General features: G+C 32.2%; 1 protein-coding gene across 1 annotated transcript; it reads left to right on the forward strand.

Moving 5' to 3' along the window:
• The first annotated feature begins 1362 nt into the window (after positions 1–1362).
• LOC140442490 (uncharacterized) lies at positions 1363–1785 on the forward strand. The gene has a single exon (XM_072533558.1). The coding sequence runs from the start codon at positions 1363–1365 to the stop codon at positions 1783–1785; it is 423 nt and encodes a 140-aa protein (XP_072389659.1).
• The last annotated feature ends 18900 nt before the right edge of the window (positions 1786–20685 follow it).

A 20685-nucleotide genomic window follows, 5' to 3' on the forward strand; every position in this document is an offset into this window, starting at 1 on the left:
GCATAGTCTATATATCCTTTGATGTATGTATGATTTTTAAAAATAACTTAAAATGTGGCTCATTAAGCTGATGGTCCGGAAATCATTGCAGGATACGGATTTTGTTTTCTTTGGTAGAGCAATAAACGTTAACTTCAGCCATGATCTTGGTATTACTCCGTTTAAATATATGTCATTAAATATTTTTGTTATTATATTATTATTATAAATATATGTTGTAGTCGTTGAGTACCGTCGGTATTAAATAGCTTTATGAAATCAGCATATGCATTGTCAGGTCCAGGAGCTTTGCCATATTTTAGTTGTGATATTGCTTTTTCCTCTTCATCTGATGTGATTGGTAAGTGGTCATTACATATGTATGATGGAGGTTGTTCGGACCTATTATCATCAAAGAGTTCTTGTATGTATTTGGCCCATACGTATATTTCTTGATTTTTATCTGTGATGTTGTTCCCCTGTTGATCTGGCAGTTTGGTAGCTGTGTTGGATTTTTGAGGACCAGCTGCTTGTTTTACCTTTTTATGCATATTAAATGTATGGTGTTTTTGTTCCAACAACTCTATCTCTTCACACTGTGTTTTTAACCAATTTTCTTTGGCTTTTCGTATTTCGGTTCTTATTTGTCTCTGAATATTTTTGTACATTCTTTTGTTATTTTTCGATTTTCTTCTTTCTTCCATGATTTGCAGTAAGTATATTGTCATTCATTCAACTTTTTTTCTTCTCTTTATTTTCTATTAGATGTTCTTCTCTGATCTTGTTAAAGGTTCACGTATATTCTGGAATGATTCTTCTGGATCATATGTTTGCTCCATGTTACTAAGCTTTCCTGAAAAAATCCGTGCCAAAATCAGTAGACTGTTATCACCGACCCCATATAACGGTTGCATTTCGAGACGATGATGTGTGTTCGAGAATCTTCATGATGTGTATCGGCCGGTTGACAGATCGAGGCTTTATACAAGCGAGAATAGAGTTGGACTATTCCAGATTCTAGTACATAATAACTTGTATATGTAAGCTGCGCTGATATTAGTTTAGTCAGTTGATAATATAGTATAATACTGTAAACTTGTAAATAAATAAATTTACATGAATTAGAACCGTTCGTTTTATTGGTAAAACGCTACAATATGATTTTCTATTTGATGTAAATGGAAAAATACTTTTTGTACAGTTATATTAAAAAAAAAGGGTACAAGTATTAGAAAGAGAAGTTAACGTCATCCTATTTGTGTAAAACCGGCTGAGATTTTTGGAGGTTATCAAATGTCATAAGTGATCAAAAATGCAATTCATAGACGTCAAAGACGTTTAATTTGATAGAAGGTTTAACGTTACGTACAATAAGAAATTAATATGCCTCGTCATTTAAGTGAGATTGAAAAGGCTCAAATAATTACGAAAATGGAAGAAGGATGGTCAATTCGAGCGCTAGCAAATTTCTATAATAGAAATTTGAAAACAATCTTCAGAATTAAGCAACGATGGGTCCAACAACAATCATTAAAAAGAAAAGTTGGTTCAGGGCGTTCCAAAGTATCCACTCCTCAACAAGATGCTGCTTTAGTTCAATTCTTAAGAGATAATCCATTTGCGACGTCGAAGGATTCAAGGATTCATACGGGATTTCCTGGTGCCCAACCTACTGTAAGCAGAAGGATCAATGAATCTGAATTAAAAAACCGACCAGCTGCTAAAAAACCATTAGTAACTGTTGAACATTGGCAAGCAAGAGTAATATTTGCACTAAACTATATTTACCGCAACCCACAATTTTAGAACAACGTCATTTTTACTGATGAAAAGACTTTTCAGTCGACCTATAACGGTCAAATCCGTGTTTATCGTCCAACCAATACTAGGTTTGAAGAACGATATATTCACTCTCATAATAAATCTGGACGTTTTTCTATAAATGTATGGGGTTGGATTAGTATACATGGACCTGGTGTTTGTTGGCGATTAGAGGGAAGATTTACTGCCGACAATTACATTAACGTTTTGGAACACGTAATGCTCCCTTCTATTGAGCAATTGTATCCTAATAATACTTTTATATATCAACAAGATAATTGTTCAGTCCACACTGCCCATGCCGTAAGGAATTGGTTTCAAACGCAAAACCTGGAAGTATTGCCATGGCCTGCGCACAGTCCAGATATAAATCCAATTGAAAACATTTGGGGCATAATTGTTAAAAAAGTATATAAAAGAAATTTTATGCCACAAAATTCAGATCAATTATGGGATACAATCTTAGAGTGCTGGGAAGATCTTGATCCAAATATGATATCTAATATAATTCAAAGTATGCCAAATAGACTAAATAAAGTTATAGAATCAGACGGTTCTATCACCAAATACTAAATTCTATTTGTAACAGTCATTAAAATTATTCTTTATATAATTGTTGAATAAATGGTTTCGTCTAATTAATGCTCAACGCCAATGATTTATATTTTTAATAACCTGTGACATTTGATAACCTCCAAAAATCCCAGCCAGTTTTACACAAATAGGATGACTTTAACTTCTCTTTCTAATACTTGTACCCTTTTTTTTTAATATAACTGTATAGTGGAACGGTAATAAGGGTGTTACTGTAGCATCTAATTTTTACATTATATGATCTCTCGCACAAGCTAGTAGATGGAATTACAAGCTCAAAGAAAACAAATTACCTATTCGATTTGATAGGTATTAAAACATTTATTAAATTTCTTATAGATCCTATTTTATCAGAATTAAATTTTAACTAGATCAAAAAGGGTATATTTCCCACATTGGCTCAATTCGTCCCTGAGTGATTGTTTGTTTGAATAATTATCTCGAAATGGTTTCTCATGTAGTTGCATAAACGCATTTAAACACATTTATTAAATAATGTTCATTAACTCATTTAAGAAAATCGTATCATATGTTCGTTTAATTTGCAATGGCATAAATCTGTTTAATGGATACATTGAATTAATTAATTGAATGATAATTAGTAATTCCAGCATATGGTAAAGACTTATTATATTGTAGGCTGGAAACCTTTCCAATTAGTAATGACTTTCTTTCTATTCAGCAAGATGTAATAAACGGTTTTCTTTTGATATTTACAAAAATTCAACATGCCTATTCATACCTTGTTTATATCATTTATAACATCACAATGCTTTATTTTGTATCATGCGGATTATGGTATCCTTAGAAGTAGTCCTCATTCGACGTAATAACTCGCTTCCATTTGTGCGTAAGCCATTAAAACAGTTCTGAGATTAAGTTTTTGTAATGGTTGCAGATAAAAAAATACGCGTTCTTTCTGAAATTATTTTTTTATCGACTTTACCCTAAAGAATTAATTTGTAACTCTATGGTGAGAAACATTTCATTTGGTTTTGAATGATATAAAGGAGTCTGAGTATAGCTAAAGTCCACAAAAATGTATCCAACGATCGTGTAAATCTCGAGCAAGTGTTTAAAATGCTACATGAAATAATATAGAAGATATTTCTATACTATATTATATTATTGTGAGACTGATAATCCGCTATTGATGCCTATTGTACACAGACCCCTAGAGAGACATTACAGAGTTGTACTAACCTTTATCCAACATTCAAATAAAATTACCGGAGCAGTGTTGAATTTTTAATTATTAGTTTGTTTAAATGTTTTTACAAATTGATCGGAACAATGGTTTTTAGCAGTAAACAATCTCGCAATATACTATTAAAAAAATACTTGCGTTCATCTTTTTTCTAAACTTAGGACTGGTAAAATAAAATATTTTTCAGTTACGAAAATAAGTAGACATTTTGTTTTGTGGGTTCGTCAATGAACACTAATTATTGATATACACAAAAAGAAGTAAAACTTATTCCAAATCATCGTCACTAAATATTTTTGTGAAATGTTATCAAAAATATGATATCTTTGTTTATAACATTTAAAAATAATTAGGAGAAATTCCTGCTGTTGACCTAAATACAAATTTACAAATAATATTATATTTCCGGTAATGGCTAAGTACATTTTCGTAGAATAATTAAATGGGGCGGGATCATTGTCACAATATTTAAATAACGGAATTAGTCATTCTTAAGCAGTATATTTTGTGGTTCTTTCAGCCAGAGTTTGTCGAAAAAAAGTGTTTTAGTATTTATCAAAGAAAAATATGTGGCGGCCATGGGAAAGTGATGTGCGTTGACCTGACGAAAATGAGCCTACGGATAATTTAGAAGATGAAGATGAAAGTGCAGGGCCAAGTACTCAGCATGTAGCATTTTATTTTGAAGTCCCCTCGTATATGTGTTAATTGAAATCCCCTTATATATGCATTAGAATAACGAAGAATTTTTTCAATGTTTCTTAGTTCGTATCCTTCAATTTAAAACCCATATAATCTTTCGTTCTTTCTTTAGGTCGCCGCCGCCGATAATGAATCATTTTATTGTTTATTTATGTCACAGGCGCAAATTCTTCGATGTTTCTTTGTTCAAACCGCCCGATATTGCGTTTTCAAATTAATCTACGTCTTAATTTCCGTTGTGTTTAGTTTATACCCAAAGTGGTTTGTTTATTCTAACTAATGTGAGCAATTTTTTTGGATAATTTCGTCACTCTCAGTGTCTCAGTGGAGCCGCTGTTAGAGGCAGTGGTTTCGGTGTTCGTCCGAATTTTTCTTTTAATTCGTAATGTTTTTTTTGTTTTTTCGTCTTTTATCATGAGAAAATGTGCAGTATAGTAGCAGTGTTGAGTCTTAAGTGCAGTTGATGAGATTGACAGGGGTAACGGAAGAATGAAGACGTTTTAGAGGTCGGCCAAAAAGAAAATCGACAAGTATGTTAGAGAAGTGGTATTTTACTCAAGTAATGTGTTTATAAAGATATCAACATTTCCATTGTCCAGTTTTTAAGAAGCGTTTACATGGTGTGTCCAATGTGCCAGTTTCCACCTCAAACCTCAATGTCCTAAGCAGCCGTTTAGGGATATTTTTTTTCACAGTTTGAAGATGTAGTTTTTTGTTCCAGTTATTGAAAGTTATACAGTGAAACTCAGGTAACTTTTTTTGTGATCAGATTTTAAAAGTAAAGCAGACATTTTTTTAATAAACGTAATAATTGCTTTCATACAAAAAAAATTGTAATGTTTAAAGTAGTAAATTTTATGGTTTGACTTTTAGCTGTCATTTTATTTGTTCAGTTTTGTTTTAAATTTAGTATTAACATATGACAGTTAGCACTATTTTTGACATTTGGTAAATACCTAATCATATTTGAGATTTTGTTTTTGTTTTTTAAAGAAGGTTCTTGAGTTGTTTTCTGTTTCATTTTGTTTCTGTTTGTCCCAAGAGATTTATGACCCTTTATTTCATTTTTCTGTAGTTGCCCCAATCCGACACCCTCTCTTTTACTTATCCACGACCCCAGCTCTCCAACTAACCCCTGAGTGCCCGTTCGCATATGTTTCGATTATTTTGCTTACCCCATCTTCTACCCCTAATAGTAATACCCCTATGGTAGGCAAAATATTTCGTTACAAGCAAAGGAAGAATTTGTGTGTAGCTGTGCAAAATATGGTGTTAGATGTATTTGATGGACTTTCTAAAAAAATGACCAAATATGAAGCTGTTAAGCAAACGGCGGTTTTAACAAAAATTTCTTGTGCAACAGTGTACCGTTTAATAAAGACAGGTTCGAAAAGTAGAACAACAAGAAAGGATTTGGGAAGCTCTAAAAAAATTCAACCTCACCTCTTGGAACCTATTAGTGAGACAATATTATAATATGTATGCAGCTAAAGTTATACCTAACCTAAACAATATCATGGCAAAATTAAAAAAAAAAACATATTGTTGATGATTGTTCCACAAAGACTTTGAGGAAGATTTTTGACCAAGAATGGTTTTAAATATAAAACTGTCAATAAGAGATAAACCATAATGGAAAGTAGCCGCCTAATAAAATGGTGGAATGAACATATCGAAACAATTTCACAATACCGTAGTGAGTGTCGAGAAATTTATTATCTGGACGAGACTCGGTTTGATTCTCACCAAACGATAGATAAAGCCTGGACAAACCTTACAAGAAAATGCCAAATAGATGTACCCCATTCTAGAGGCAAGCGAATTTGCATATTACATTGCGGAGGACAACATGGATGGGTGAACGATGCGTTATTGTTGAGTTCCAAAAGTATTAAAGGCAGTTCTGTAGACTACTACCAAGACATCGAAGGGACGCTTTTTGAATCGTGGTTTGAGAATACATTACTCCCAAATTTAAAAGAAAATAGCGTGATTGTTATGCAGAATGCATCATATCACTCCAGATGGTTTAAAAAATTTAAACCAAACAGAGTAGGAAGGATGAAATTTAAGAATTTTTAATAGCCGAAGACCTATATTTTGAGGATCATTACACCAAAGATCAACTAATCCAGGTTCTTCATACAAAAGTCGTAACATAAGTCGAACATATTGTAGATAAATTAGCCACTAACAATGGACATATGGTTTTAAGATTACCTCCATATTACTGTGTATTGAATCCCATAGAATTGCTATGGGCTTAGTTAAAAAACCATGTCAGGAGGAACAACACATCTCCAAAAGATGCCCAAATTGTTGTCGAACTAATAAAAACAGTTAAAAAATATCAGTGCTCAAAACTAGCAAAATTCAATAGAATATGTAAAGAAGATTGAAAAAGATTACATGAAAAATGTCCCAGCCTTGAAGAAAAGTAATATTAATTTGACTGAGAGTGATGAAGAGAACGATAATGACGATGAGTTGGAATAACTGTTAACTCTAACTGGAAGATCCCAAATGAATGTGAATTTCCGAAGTGGCTAGTATACCATTTAATTTGTAATAGTAAAAAAACCAATGGGTAACTTTTTGTGGCATCGATGTGACATGTAAGTAAATAAAAACTATTTTTGAAGTTATACTTGTTTAGGCGCGATTGGGAAAAATTGATGAGAGTGAATTTTTATAAAATTCACAGTATGAAGTACGCGCATATTCACAGCATGAAGTTAGTTGCTACATCTAAATCTGTTAAGTTAGATATTAATGCAAATAAAGTGTGAAAAAAATATATTGCTGTTTTTGTTAATTCGATTATATTAGGACGATAATAGATATTTACTGATGATTTGTATATTGTATATGTATATTTTTGTGTGTAAAAATCGACCTGGTTCAGTAGTTTTCATCTACTTTATAATTACGTAGAAATTACATTTATCCGTTACTTTAGGACCTCACTGTATAATATATTAATATTAAGTGTCCATTGACGAACTTACTACGGTTAATAAAAAAACTTGTAAATCCACCAAAAGAAAATTTTTATTTTCGTAACTGAAAAAATATTTTATTTTGCCTGTATTAATTTTGAAAAAAGGTGAAGGTAAATTTTTCTAAATACTATATTATGAGGTAGTTTACTTTAAAAATAATCAGTATTTCGATCGAATGGTAAAAACATTTAAGTACACAAATTAATAATTCGAAATTCAACACTTTCTCCGATAATTTTATTTGAATGTCGGATACAGATTAGTACAGCTCTGTAAATGTCTCTCTGGGAGTCTGTGTTACAATGGGTATCAATATCGGATTACCAGTAGGTCGGTTTTTAAAATTTCGCATAGATCTTGTCTCTCACTTTATTTCTATAGAAAACCCTTTTACATAAACTAGCAAAATGCAGTTCCACTTCTCCACTCTTTTCTATCATTCACTTGTACTTTTTATTTAAAATCTTTGATATAAACATGATCAGATTTCCCCTTTGTTTGGCCAAAAAGATTACATCTGCATAGAAGAATATCCCAGATACATGTTTTCTATTTTGTAACTTGTAACGTTCCGTCACTTCATTAATTATAAATAAATAGTAATGTGTAATCCCTAATGGATAGGCAAGTTCTTATTACCTACCTAGGTACTTCAAATTCTTAAAGTGGTGGTAGTATGTTCTCCGCGAATATGCACATTTGGAAGATGTGACGCTGCGTTGAATTGAAACCTCACTTTTGATCCGGAATTGAACTTGAAAAGAGCAGGTCGGCGATGCCAAATGATGGGAATAAATAAGGATATATTTTAATTTTTTTCAGAAATATTGGTTCAGTTTAGAGAAAATAATTATTTTTGGTTTTGTTTTGGAATGATTATAGTTTTATTGTTTGTATGGATTCCATCGTAATTTGGAACGGTAAGTCCGGGTAATTTTAAAATACCTATATGCAGTCATTTTGTAGTATTTATTTTTATATCTCTTAAATTATTTACTGTCACATTTTCTTCTTTTTCATTGAGAAATATTTTATGTATTGTAAATATATTGAGCATAAATTATTCTCTATAAAAAAAATAGTAATTTTATTTTTATTTTCGATTCCGAAAACCATATACTTATTCTAATCTATCGAAGGTTATAGCAAATTTTAGGTCATTAAGTTTTTGGTCAGCACCAAACCAATTTCTTGTGCGAACTTTGATCTCTCTACAAGTTTAAAAACCTTGCCTTGTTTTTTCCCGTCCCTTTTTCCCCACATAAGGAGAACGGAAATTAAAAGGAGCTATGTTTTTTAGCTAACCCCCTAAACACATCATCACATCCACTAGAAGTCACCTGGTAAAGAAGTTTATTTAAATTGGCTCTGGGTTTTCTGTTTTTTTTTGTATTTAGCCTGTTAGCCAAGCTGCATTAAAATCTCACCCATTTTGTATTTTAAGCTTACTTATAATTCTTAATACATCTTTTCTAGTTTTGTTACATTGGCTATTATATCAGCCAAAATCATATATGCGCATACCGCAAGCCCACTTCTACAATTTTTGTTACAAACTGAAGAGTAGTTTGGAGATTTGAATTGAATTAATAAATATATTATTGTTGTAGATAAATTATACGAAATTAATATGCACTCTTTATTAGCTTCCATTATTTAAAAAAATTGCTTGTGTTGAATATTTATATCGTTTTGTGATAACTATATAAGCATAATATATACGCATGTCGATGTTTTAATGAGGGTGTTTATTTTGCATGAATATTATTATGAAATTAAAATTAATTCAAATAAAGCAATTGTGTGTAACTATGCCGCCGGGCATATTAAATATCGGAAAATTACTTTTTATCGATAATGTAAAGAGTTTTCTATCTTTGAAATCAATGAACATAATATAATTATGAAACTGTGGTATGGCATACGAAAACGTTATGCTTTTTTTAGAGTTTTAAATTTTTTGTGGAACTTTATAATCATTGACAAAGTTTAAGAACTTTTTGCACCCTTACGAGGGCTGTCTTAAATAATAACTACTTTAAAACTTTATAATATATATATATATATATATATATATATATATATATATATATATATATATATATATATATACATCGGTTTAGAACGTCTTACGACGTTGTCCGATACCTAAACACCATCTCTTCCTATCTTCGCAGTCGTTTGTTGTTAAATTTCTTTCGCTCATGGACTTGTTTACGCCGTGTTGCCATTCTAATCTGGGTCTTCCTCTTTTCCGTCGACCTATCGGCTGCCATTCTATTACTTTTTTGGGGAGTCTTGTTGCTGGCATCCGTTGAACATGCCCATACCACTTTAATTGTTTCTTCTCTATATCTTGTTATATTTCCTTCTATTCCTATACGTTGTTTTATTACATCATTTCTGATTCGGTCTCGTCTGGAAATACCTAAAGATCTTCTCATTGCATCCATCTCTACTGCTTCTATTCGCTTTTTGTTCTTTTCACTAATTCTCCATGTTTCAGCGCCATAAAGAAGAGTAGTTTTAATCATGGTCTCATGGTCTCTTTACTCCACAGTATACCATTGAGACATCCGAAGACTTTCTTTGCTTGAGTGATTCGTTTTTTTATTTCCCGTGTATCAGTTCCTGTATTGTCAAAGGCAACACCCAAGTAGTCATAGCTCTGACAGCAGGAAATATGTTGTCCGTTTTCGAGGTCTATGTTATCTGACTCGTTTCCAATACAAAGATTTGGTTTTTGTTGTATTGACATTCATTCCCCAGTCGTTATATTCTTCTATCAGTTTTCTAAGCATGTACTGCATGTATTCCCTGTCGGTCGCTAGCACTACCTGGTCATCAGCAAACTGGAGTGTATATATACATTCATTGCTAAGCTCTATACCCATCCTATGCACCTTTCTTTTCCATCTTTCCAATGCCGCTGCAACATATATCTTGAATAAGGTTGGTGAGATACAGCATCCCTGTCGCATGCCTTTTATAACCAGGAATTCTTCCGTTAGATATTTTCCTGTTTTTATCTGTGCCTTTGAGTCTCTATATAGTTCTTGTACAGCATTTATCAATGTGTGGTTGATGTTAGATCTTTTCAACGTTGTCCACAGTTTTGTTAAGGGGATGTTGTCATATGCTCTTTGCAGGTCTACAAAAGTAATATGAGTTTCTAGATTCTTAGCCGATCTTTTTTCTATTATTTGTTTAAGACAAAATACGTTATCGGTGCATGATCTTCCTGCACGGAACCCGCTTTGTTCTTCCTCTTCATTGTGCTTATATTCTTCCTCGATCATACTTCTCAAAATTCGTCCATACAGTCTGCTCAGGGTGCTGGTGACCGATATGCCTCTATAATTATTACAATTCCTTTTGTCCCTCTTTTTGTGTATTGAGGACGGTTTAACCAATTGGTAAAACAGTTATTCCAGTCTTCAGTTGAGACCTGCAAAATCGCTGTTTAAAAGGCATCGATGACTTGTTCTGGCGACTGGAATCGCTGCTTACGCATTGAATTCTTGATCTTTGCACTATTCGTAAATATTTTGTTTTTGTAATGTGTGGGACCGCATTTGGAATACTCTTCCATTAATTTCTCCATTTCGCCTTCATCGTAAGCGGCCGCTATCCGGTCCTCTGAAAGTAAGAGAGTATACAAGCAGTACCCTTCAATTTCTACACTTTTTTCCAAGTTTTAACATATATTTCAAATAGACAACGACAGGCGAAACAGTTTATTATAGAACATTCGCCAAAATTAACTACCCTCTGAAAGTTGGGAGTCAATGTGCAACAATAAAACTCCAACGAACGTTGGGAGTTAATTGATTTGCGATCGACGAGCTCCAGTCCCTCAGGTGTAAGTTCGTCTTATCTTAAAAGCACATCTGAAAAATGAGCTTTACCTCCTTTTTCAGTTTCAGGCAGCTATTTAGTTTTGCATGGAAGCTGCTATGCTGCTGCAGTTTTTATCCCATATGTGGTGCACCACGAGGCTCATTAAGTTCCACCTAACAAGGAGGAACAGAAACATTTATTTATTAAGGGCAAAAAACCAAAGTGAGGAACCTTGGGTTAGCAACAGCATAGATTTTAAACATTTCCTTCCCATGTTTTACCACGATTACAAGTAATTGCAATTCTAAGAAAATATTAAATAGGAAATAGCAAATGGCAAAGATTAAATGAATATAACAATAATTATTAAACAAATTCGTTAAATTACATTAAAGATTTTAGCTGCATATAGTACATTGAAAAATAAGTGTGGTTTGGGGGTTATATAAAAACAAAGAAAAAAAGAATATTATAAGAGAGATATACAAAAAATTATCAACTACAATAATTATGAAAGGATATCAATATATACTTAGCCCAGAAGAGATTTAAATAACATAAATGAATTACGAAGCTAGAACATCAGCTTAAGTAGACAAAAGATGCAGAAAAAACATTACCACCTCTATTATTTAGAAGTGAAGACTGACAGACGGAAGTCAAGAATTGCCAACTGACAAATATTTTGTATCAACTTATGAGTAGGGCACAGATATCATAGACATTTTATATATGTCTGTAGCGTAAAATAGACTGGAGCAGAATACGGGAAATATGCTAAGAGTTGAGCGCCAACTATTTTAGAATTAAAATAGTAAAATAAAACAAAGTTAACAAATGGATAAAATCAAAAGAAATTGGAATAAAATAATTTATTAAATAAAAATAACAAACATGTGTCGTTTATAAGGTTACATAGTTTTTTTGGGTTCTATATTGTTCTCACATATGTGGGATCTATATTTGATGCTTGATTTATCTGACTGGTTTTCCATTACTTGTTTCGCATTTGACTGCCGGCTCGGAACTCAATTTGTTCCTCTATATATCCATTTGATTTTGGATTCCCTTTTTGATCATACTGTCATAGAACAGTAACATCTCTGTGGTTTGCACAGAGATGAAGTATTCTAACAATTAAGGAAATTTGTATACAAGTATGTTCAATTATATTGCATAAAGTATATCATTTTTTATTTGTTAACAATAAGATTGTGCAACGGAATCTGTATAACATCCTGTACATGTCAGTTTCGATTTCGGCTCTCGTTTGAGACCCATTATACTACCGAATTAAATCTAAATGATATAATAACTGTCGTATGAATAAATAATTGTTAATAGAATTGTGCGAAAAATTTGCGTTGTTGATTAGTTAAATAGGAAAGGTCAATAATAATTCTCAAGTTCAAAGAACTCTCAAAGGCGATCCATTTCATTCAACAAATTCAAACGAAAGTAGATTTAAGTGTTCGGTTACTAGTTACTACGGAAACAATAGGTGAATCACGTTTAAGTTGTTTCTAGATGTCATTCTCCTCGTAAAACTGTTTTTCCTTTCTGTTAGAATACACATAACATTATCTTTGTATATATATGAATTTACATTATGTAGTGGTTGTTACAAATATGCTGTGTGGTGTTCGAGATGCCACACCCATTACACATCAAAATATTTTCGTATAATTTTGGTATATAAAAGGCTTTGATAATTTTTATATGTTCCAGCCCCCTTAAAAACTAAGTTAGTACATTCCCCATACTCAGATAAGAATAAAATTCTATTTTTACGTAAAAATATTGAAAAAAATCTAGCTATGAGAGAAACTTAAAAAAAATTTTTGGTGCCAAATATGGAACATCATGCAACAATGTAATATTAAATTCAAACTATTTTGAAGCTACAGTATACACTGTACAGTATGAAACTGCAAATAACAGTTTCTTTCGTTATTAATACACAACGGTATTGTGCATTTTGTGCACACTATATATGTTTTCCCTGTACTGCCTGGAAATTTGCATCTTGACCTAGTGCTCTCATCCCAATAGGGAAAATGATCAAGCCCATCTTTACGGATGTCTTCTTCGGGTATTTTTTTAGTGGGTCCCTTTTTTCGTTTGTTCTCGTACATCTGCTGGAACATCCAGGAACACGATTAAGTCTTACTGTTCCCAAAGGTAGAATGCCCTCTTTGGTCAGATATGTCATAAGAGGTATGCTGGTAAACCAATTGTCAAAAAACAACTTGTAATGTTGATGTTTTGGTATTGGATCTGCTAATTTGACAACCACGTTGCTGCTCATACTAAGATTTGGTGCTCCTCAAGGTACAATACTGCCGTCCTAACATGAAAGGTCCTATCTGCAAAATTTAGGTTTTGAGAAAATCCAGTTTTTGTTTCTTTTCATTGTATAACGCTTGGTAATTTAAGAAACTTTTTATGTTTTATTTTATATATTATGTCGGAGAATAGAATTTAGTTGATGGTCATAATTTTGATTTATTCTTTCCAGGTTAGTCGATTTTTGATTATATTGTCACTTAGGACAATTTAACTTAGTGTATATGAAGTACGTTTTTTTGCATTACTTACTGAAATTGTCCTAAATCAAACTGAAATTCCAATGAACTGAACACTTTTAATTTTATTATAATAAGTTTTACACTTAATATACAATTTACATCGTAATATATGTAACATAAATTATATGTATCGACAAAAATAATAAAATAATACAAATAATCATTTTCTTCCTTAAAAGCATGTTTGTTAACCGGCAAATCTTCTCAAAATTATATCTCAAATTATATCTAAATTATCTTTTCAAAATACGATTTTGAGGAATGTGCGCTTTTAATTTGGATAGAAGATCTTTTTCTATCTAAAGTTACACCGCGACATGTATTACGAATCTGGGTACTCGTTAGTCTACCCTTAACGTATCTCATTATAAAAATATCTTTTAAATCAATAAAATTGTTTTCAAATTCTGTTTTGTAATAATTTCTTCTTTTAAAATGAAGACAAAATATATCTTTTAAGTAAACGCTAGAAATCAGCTTGTGTAACTTATATTTGGAGGTACAGTCAGTGAAGTTAAAAAGTAGCATTTTTATTAAATTAACTTTTAATGAATTGGCTTGTTTTACCGTTTCGAAAAAATCGTGAAAATCGTATACTTTTTTTTCTTTTTGGGGGCAAGCTCAACTTGGCGATGAAATGAATCTGCTGCCATAAAAGTATGACCTGGCTCAAAAAATTTGATTATTATATTTTCTACAGCAATGATTCTATCATTGTCTTTTTCATAGCCAAATGTCGCCAAAAGGAATATCTTTTCACGCTTTTCATTGTACAAATACACACCTCTTTGGCTTTCTTTGATGTTAGATAGTATTTGTAGGAATACACTCTTGGTAATGTTTGATTCTGAGATGTACTTCTTTTTTTCTCAAAATATTTTACGCAGCTCAAAAAAAACTGTTTTTGGTATTCTTTTTCAATAGCCAGTATTGTGTGTTAATGTCTTTTTGCCTAGTATACGAAATTTTTTCAGCGCAATTGAATTTGAATTTACGTGACTTTTTAACTTTATAAGCTCTTATGTAACTCTCTCTTTTTCGTTTCTTTCTTTCGACAAATGGCTCTTCAATTTGTTTTCTTTTTCTTATTTTCCCAGTTTTTGTATACAGTTTACTCTTAGCTTTATCAACTGTGTTGTTTATAATTATTGTGAGCTGTAAAATGAATATCTCAAATTAAATCCTGAACGAAGTTAAATTCGTTTTCTTCTGGTTATATAATATATCGGATATTTATTGGACGGCCCAGGTATATAATCTGGAGCATTCTCTATTTTGGCTAAATACCATAAGTTTACATCTATCAATGTTCCGGCTAAGTAACGCTACATTGCTACTACCAATGAATATAGACGCATATGCGTCTATTTTTTTGCTACTACTACAAACACTAATTACAATCAGTTATTGCTTATACATAAGGTAACATTATTAAACTTACCCTTCATCCACTTCTCATAATATATTTACTTAAAATACAAAAAACATGAGCGTACACCCAATGTGTGATAATAACAAATACCTTTTATAATTAATTATTTCAAGTTATGTTACAAACATGCTTTTGTCGTACTACGCAAAATTGTCCTAACTGATGCCGTTCAGTATAAAATGCTACCTTAAACAGTCTTAACTGCATTTCTAAAGTTAAAACGGACAATTTTTCTTAGCATATGTGAGATAGGACAATTTATGTTAGTAAACATTGCTTTTTAGTCAGTTAGGACAAACCATTTAGGTATATAATAAGGCACTTAAGACGCTTATAGGACAATTTTATTTTGTACATACATAGATAATATGTTTACGCATGCCATGAGCCAATAAAGTCATTTTACCAAATTTTGCAGATAGGACTTTTCATGTTAGGACGGCAGAATATTACCCTGGGAACCAGCAAACTAATTTGTTTAATTTAAGTCATAGCTGAATCCCGAAATACCACTACACACAAAGTTTTTGAAGCCCGACTTATTTGGTTGTTTTGGGTTATACCTTAGACCATAAAAACGGATTATACTGCTTTAGCTGGCTTCGCGCTTTTGTTGGTATAATCTGTTCGTCTACAGCTGGAAATTCTTCTTTCGGAACCATGAGTATTCGTTCTTTGATTTGGCTCAGAACAGGTCTAATTTTGAATAATCTGTCATGTCCAGGCTGATCAGTTTCAATCATGTCATCATTGTTATTGAAATACAATAAACGTTTTATTTCTTCGAATCTGTTACAGCTCATCACATCGCTACCTGTTCGGTGGCCAATATTGACATTCCAATAGTGTCGTGTTGATGGAAGTCGAATTATCGACATGTAAATAGTAATTCCTATAAATTGTTCTATTTCATATTTTTTTATATTAGCTGGTTTATCTGGACGTTGTTGCACTGAGTATAAATTTGATTGGTATGTGTTATGCTCTATAAGACTATCAGGAAAGAGAAACTTAAAAAATTGGACGGGAGTTTCTAATTGTAAAATCGAAGAAGGTAAATTTTCAGAACCAGTAAATTTTGTATCATTTTCTGATCTTCTCAGACTTCCTTTTATCCAATTATGAGATTTCTTCCTTTTATATCGTAGTCTTTCAGACAAAGGGGTATCATCATCTGAGGAATCTGAGGATGTGGCAGAAATGAGTTTCCTTGACATTGCTTGGTAAATTTTCACGCTCCTCATTGTCACTATCGACACAATTATCATCCCATTTGTGCCGTCTTCATCGGAGAGATCTGATTCTTCACTATTAGGACTATTTGGAATTCTAACTGCATTCATTGTACCATAAAAGAGTTTCGGATCCATATCTACAAAAACAATCAATGAGTCCATAACTTCATAGTCTGCCATATATAGCGCAAACCCTTTTTGGGATTTTTGAGAGACTTTTAACATTCTTAATTTTTAGTATTTACCTAAGCAGATATCTAATATCACAATACAATAAATTTCAATTTTTTCTCGCCGTAAAAAACGTTTTTAGTATGAAAAATAACCTCTAACTTCGAGCACTGTTTCATGTGGTTCAGAATTTCAACAAGAATGAATTTGAAACTGCGCACGGCTGCCTATCTCGCCGTCAGAACTATGCCTTATATCTCGCGGACACTATTAGTACGTGTCAGATATGGGCTGCCATGCATCTCGACAAAAATTGAGTTCAAACATTAAAAAAAATTTTTTTTAGTTTGTGCCATTTATGGCACATGATGCGGTAAAGGGTTAATTGGGTTAAATTTTAATATTTTGAGCCCTGGAATATACAGTTATATTTCCCTGTATATTTAGGTTCGCATTCGCATACAGCATACTCAATTCTAATTCGATCTTAATTCCAATTTTTTCGCATTTTAAGCAGAACAAATTTATTTACTTTTTTCATAAAATTGTTCAAAAAGGAAACAGTTAATTATTCGTTTTTGCTGAAAATATCTTTTTAATCCCGAAATTGTGAACTTTATTTTGTATCTCAATTAAAATTTAAAATGTTTACCAAGTTAAACAAAATGTTTTCACAATAATATTCACAAGCGAAGATACCTTAAATATCCTAAATTTCCATTTTATTTTATAAATTTGCTTTTTAGAGTACATAATAATACCTACCTTCACAACTCAAGAAGAAAGACTAATTTAATTATTTACAAAGCATTTTTTTAAATTACAGGTAATTTTTATTTATAATAAAAAATGTTTTGCAAGGTTCTGAAACTACATTTTTTGTGGCGTATCTAATTTGAATATTAGGTTTATATGGGATTCAGCCACAATTTTTCGTCGTAATAAAAATTACAATTACAAATATGTTTCGATTTCCACGTGGGAAATCGTTTGGAATATTTCCGAAGTGGAAATCTAAACGTCAAATAAACTTAATTTGAAAGTAAAATTGTTGCTTATTCCCAATAAAAATAGTAAAAAAAGTAAAATACTAATGGGTGTTTTTTTAGAAGTATAGAACTTTGAAATAGAATAAAAAATAATCTTTATTCAAAAGATATTTTTTTCGCATTATAATTTAAATATGATTTCTGACATATGACCTCAGCAGGCTCTGACGTAATCTAATCTAGAGGTCCAATTTTCGAGGACTTTTTCCAACATTTGTGGCCATACCTATATCGGTAATAAGGCGGCGATAATATGTTGTTCTACAAATGGTCAATCGTTTCAGGCTTATCGGTATAGACTAGTGATTTCTTATATCCTCACAGAAAATAGTCTGGCGGTGTTCACGATCTTGGAGGCCAATTCAGGGGTCCGAGCGTGAAACTATGCGGTTACCGAAGGTTTCTTTCAATAAATCAATTGTGGCACGAGCTATGTGACATGTTGCGCCGTCTTGTTGAAAGCACAGCTCCTGCACATCATGGTCGTTCAATTGAGGAATGAAAAAGTCAGTAATCGTGGCTTTATAGCGGTCACCATTGACTCTAACTTCACTCCAAATACGGCAGTTTTGTTTGTTGACATAGCTATTCAACTAAAAGTGTGCTTCGGGATCAACGCCAATCTCGTTTTGAGCCCATTCACGGAATCTACGCCTTGCTAGGTGATCATGTAGCTTTAATTCTTTCACAACTTAGATTTTGTAAGCACGCAAACCTAGATGTTTCCGCAAAATCTTCCATAAAGCGGATGGCTACATAGCCAACTGCTGTGCACGATGGCCGATAGGCTGATTCTTGTTTTCCTCTGTACTACACTCGACAGCAGAACTTCTTCTCTACGCTTTGTACGACGTCTCTGTGGATGTGTATTATCATTTAGAGTAAACGTGGTGCGAAAACGTTCCATGGTTAATCGAATTAATTGCTCTGATGTACGATTATGTTGACTACGAAAGGACCTAGTGCGTAATACGTATTTTGAACAAAACCATGATTTTCAAAATTTTGCACAATTTGGAAGCATTGTTTAGACGTCAGTCTATTCATTCACTTGACAGCTGTCAAAATAGCCGCCAGTTAAAAAAGTGTTGCTGACTTTTATTTCTATACCTCTAATAAAAATATCTTTTACAAGTTTGAGCACCACTTGTGTAGACTTTTCTACTTAACAAAGACCAAAAAATTCTTCCGACCCTACCTTGGAGGGCACATTTGTGTAAATATCCACCTTCGGTATATAAGGTATGTTATTTTCTTGTATCCAAGACAACAGGTTACTTAATGACAGGAAGCCAAGTTCGAGTAAAATATTACTTGGTCGTTAGCGTGGCGCGTATTGATAAAATCTAATTTAATAATTTTTACGGGCCTCTTTGAGTATGCAAGTTAACATTAATTTAACTTAATTAAAGATTAATCAATCGGACAAACACTTTTATACTGCAAACCCATGGGACATTCTTAATGGGTCATTTGAGACCTCCAAATAAATTTTACACTTGTTACTCATCCAATAAAAAGTTATACGCTTTTTTCGCAAAAAAAATCCATTTTTAATTTACTCAACATACGGGTATATAAAAAATGGACAGGTTTTGTAGAAACCTCAACTATGCGTGTGAATTTTTTGAAATTTTTAAATTGATTGCATCCCACGTAAAAAATAAAAAATTTACCTTTTTTCGGTTAGGGTTGGGAGGAGGGGGTTGGCGGGGTAAAATTGCACTGAGCCTTATTTTTTAATCTTTTTTAATCACATAGAACGTAAAAATGAAAAAAATTGAATTCTGGGAATGAGGGCATTTGACCTATTTTGACGGATGGTACACTTTAACATCAATTGCGTTCCGTTTCACGATCTAAATGTCCCGCACCAAAACAAAATTTGACTCAGCGCGGTTTTCAAAGTTTAACAAGGGAATTTTAGGACAGCATTTGCATATATATATATATATATATATATATATATATATATATATATATATATATATATATATATATATATATATATATATATATTTTGATTAAAATTTTATGGCGATGTCTAAAGATGCTTATCAGTTTTTTTTATGTATTTGGACATTTTTTATTCGTTATTAACGACAAAAAAATAAATACTTATAGCAAGATTTGTAATTCTGGAAGAGAAACATACCAGGGTACTGTGTTTTGAGGTGTTTGAGGTTAATTCAATATTATGAAATTACTAAATACGCTGTGACGTGCCAAGAATACCTAAAAATATATCGTTATTGATACAAAAAACTTAAAAATATTAACATTTGTTAAATAAAATTAGCTTGGCAGGCATTTTTTATTTAGTGAAGAATTACCCATATATATTTCTCTTATTATTTGTAAATAATATTAGTATGCTCTGATAATACCAAGTAATTTCATAAATAATTGCACAGTTATTCTTGGATGAACCTCCCGTTTTGGACTCGGTCCAAATCTACGATTCTGATACCTCCTATTATCTATGATTTTAACGCATTTACCAAATACTTGATATGGATATTGAAGACACTCAATTTGAATTCCATAGAGGCGTAGGTACCCGTGAAGCTCTCTTTGCATTCAACGTATTAATCCAGAGATGCTTGATTGTGAACCAAGATATGTACGTCTGTTTCATAGATTATAATGGACGTCGTTAAAGCAAAACAATTACAATACAATGACCTTCGAATTATAACAAATCTATATTATAAACAGCATGCACACATTACGTATTAATGAACACACATCAGAAGAGTTCGAAATTAAAAGAGGAGTGCGATAGGGGTATGTATTATCACCACTACTATTCAATGCAGGCACCATATGAACAGGCAGGTTTTAGAAAAGGCTATTCAACTTCCGATCACCTGTTAACCACAAAAATATTAGTAGAAAAATGTAACGAATACAAGTTTCCAGTTTTCCTAGCATTTGTAGACTACGAAAAAGCTTTCGATACCATAGAACACACGGCCGTAATAAACGCAATGCAAAATTGTAGAATAGACAGCAGATATATTAACTTAATAAAAGAAACTATGAACCAAGCTACAGCTACATAC

The sequence above is a fragment of the Diabrotica undecimpunctata genome, chromosome 5 (assembly GCF_040954645.1).
Source record: "Diabrotica undecimpunctata isolate CICGRU chromosome 5, icDiaUnde3, whole genome shotgun sequence".
NCBI classification, from domain to species: Eukaryota; Metazoa; Arthropoda; class Insecta; order Coleoptera; family Chrysomelidae; genus Diabrotica; species Diabrotica undecimpunctata.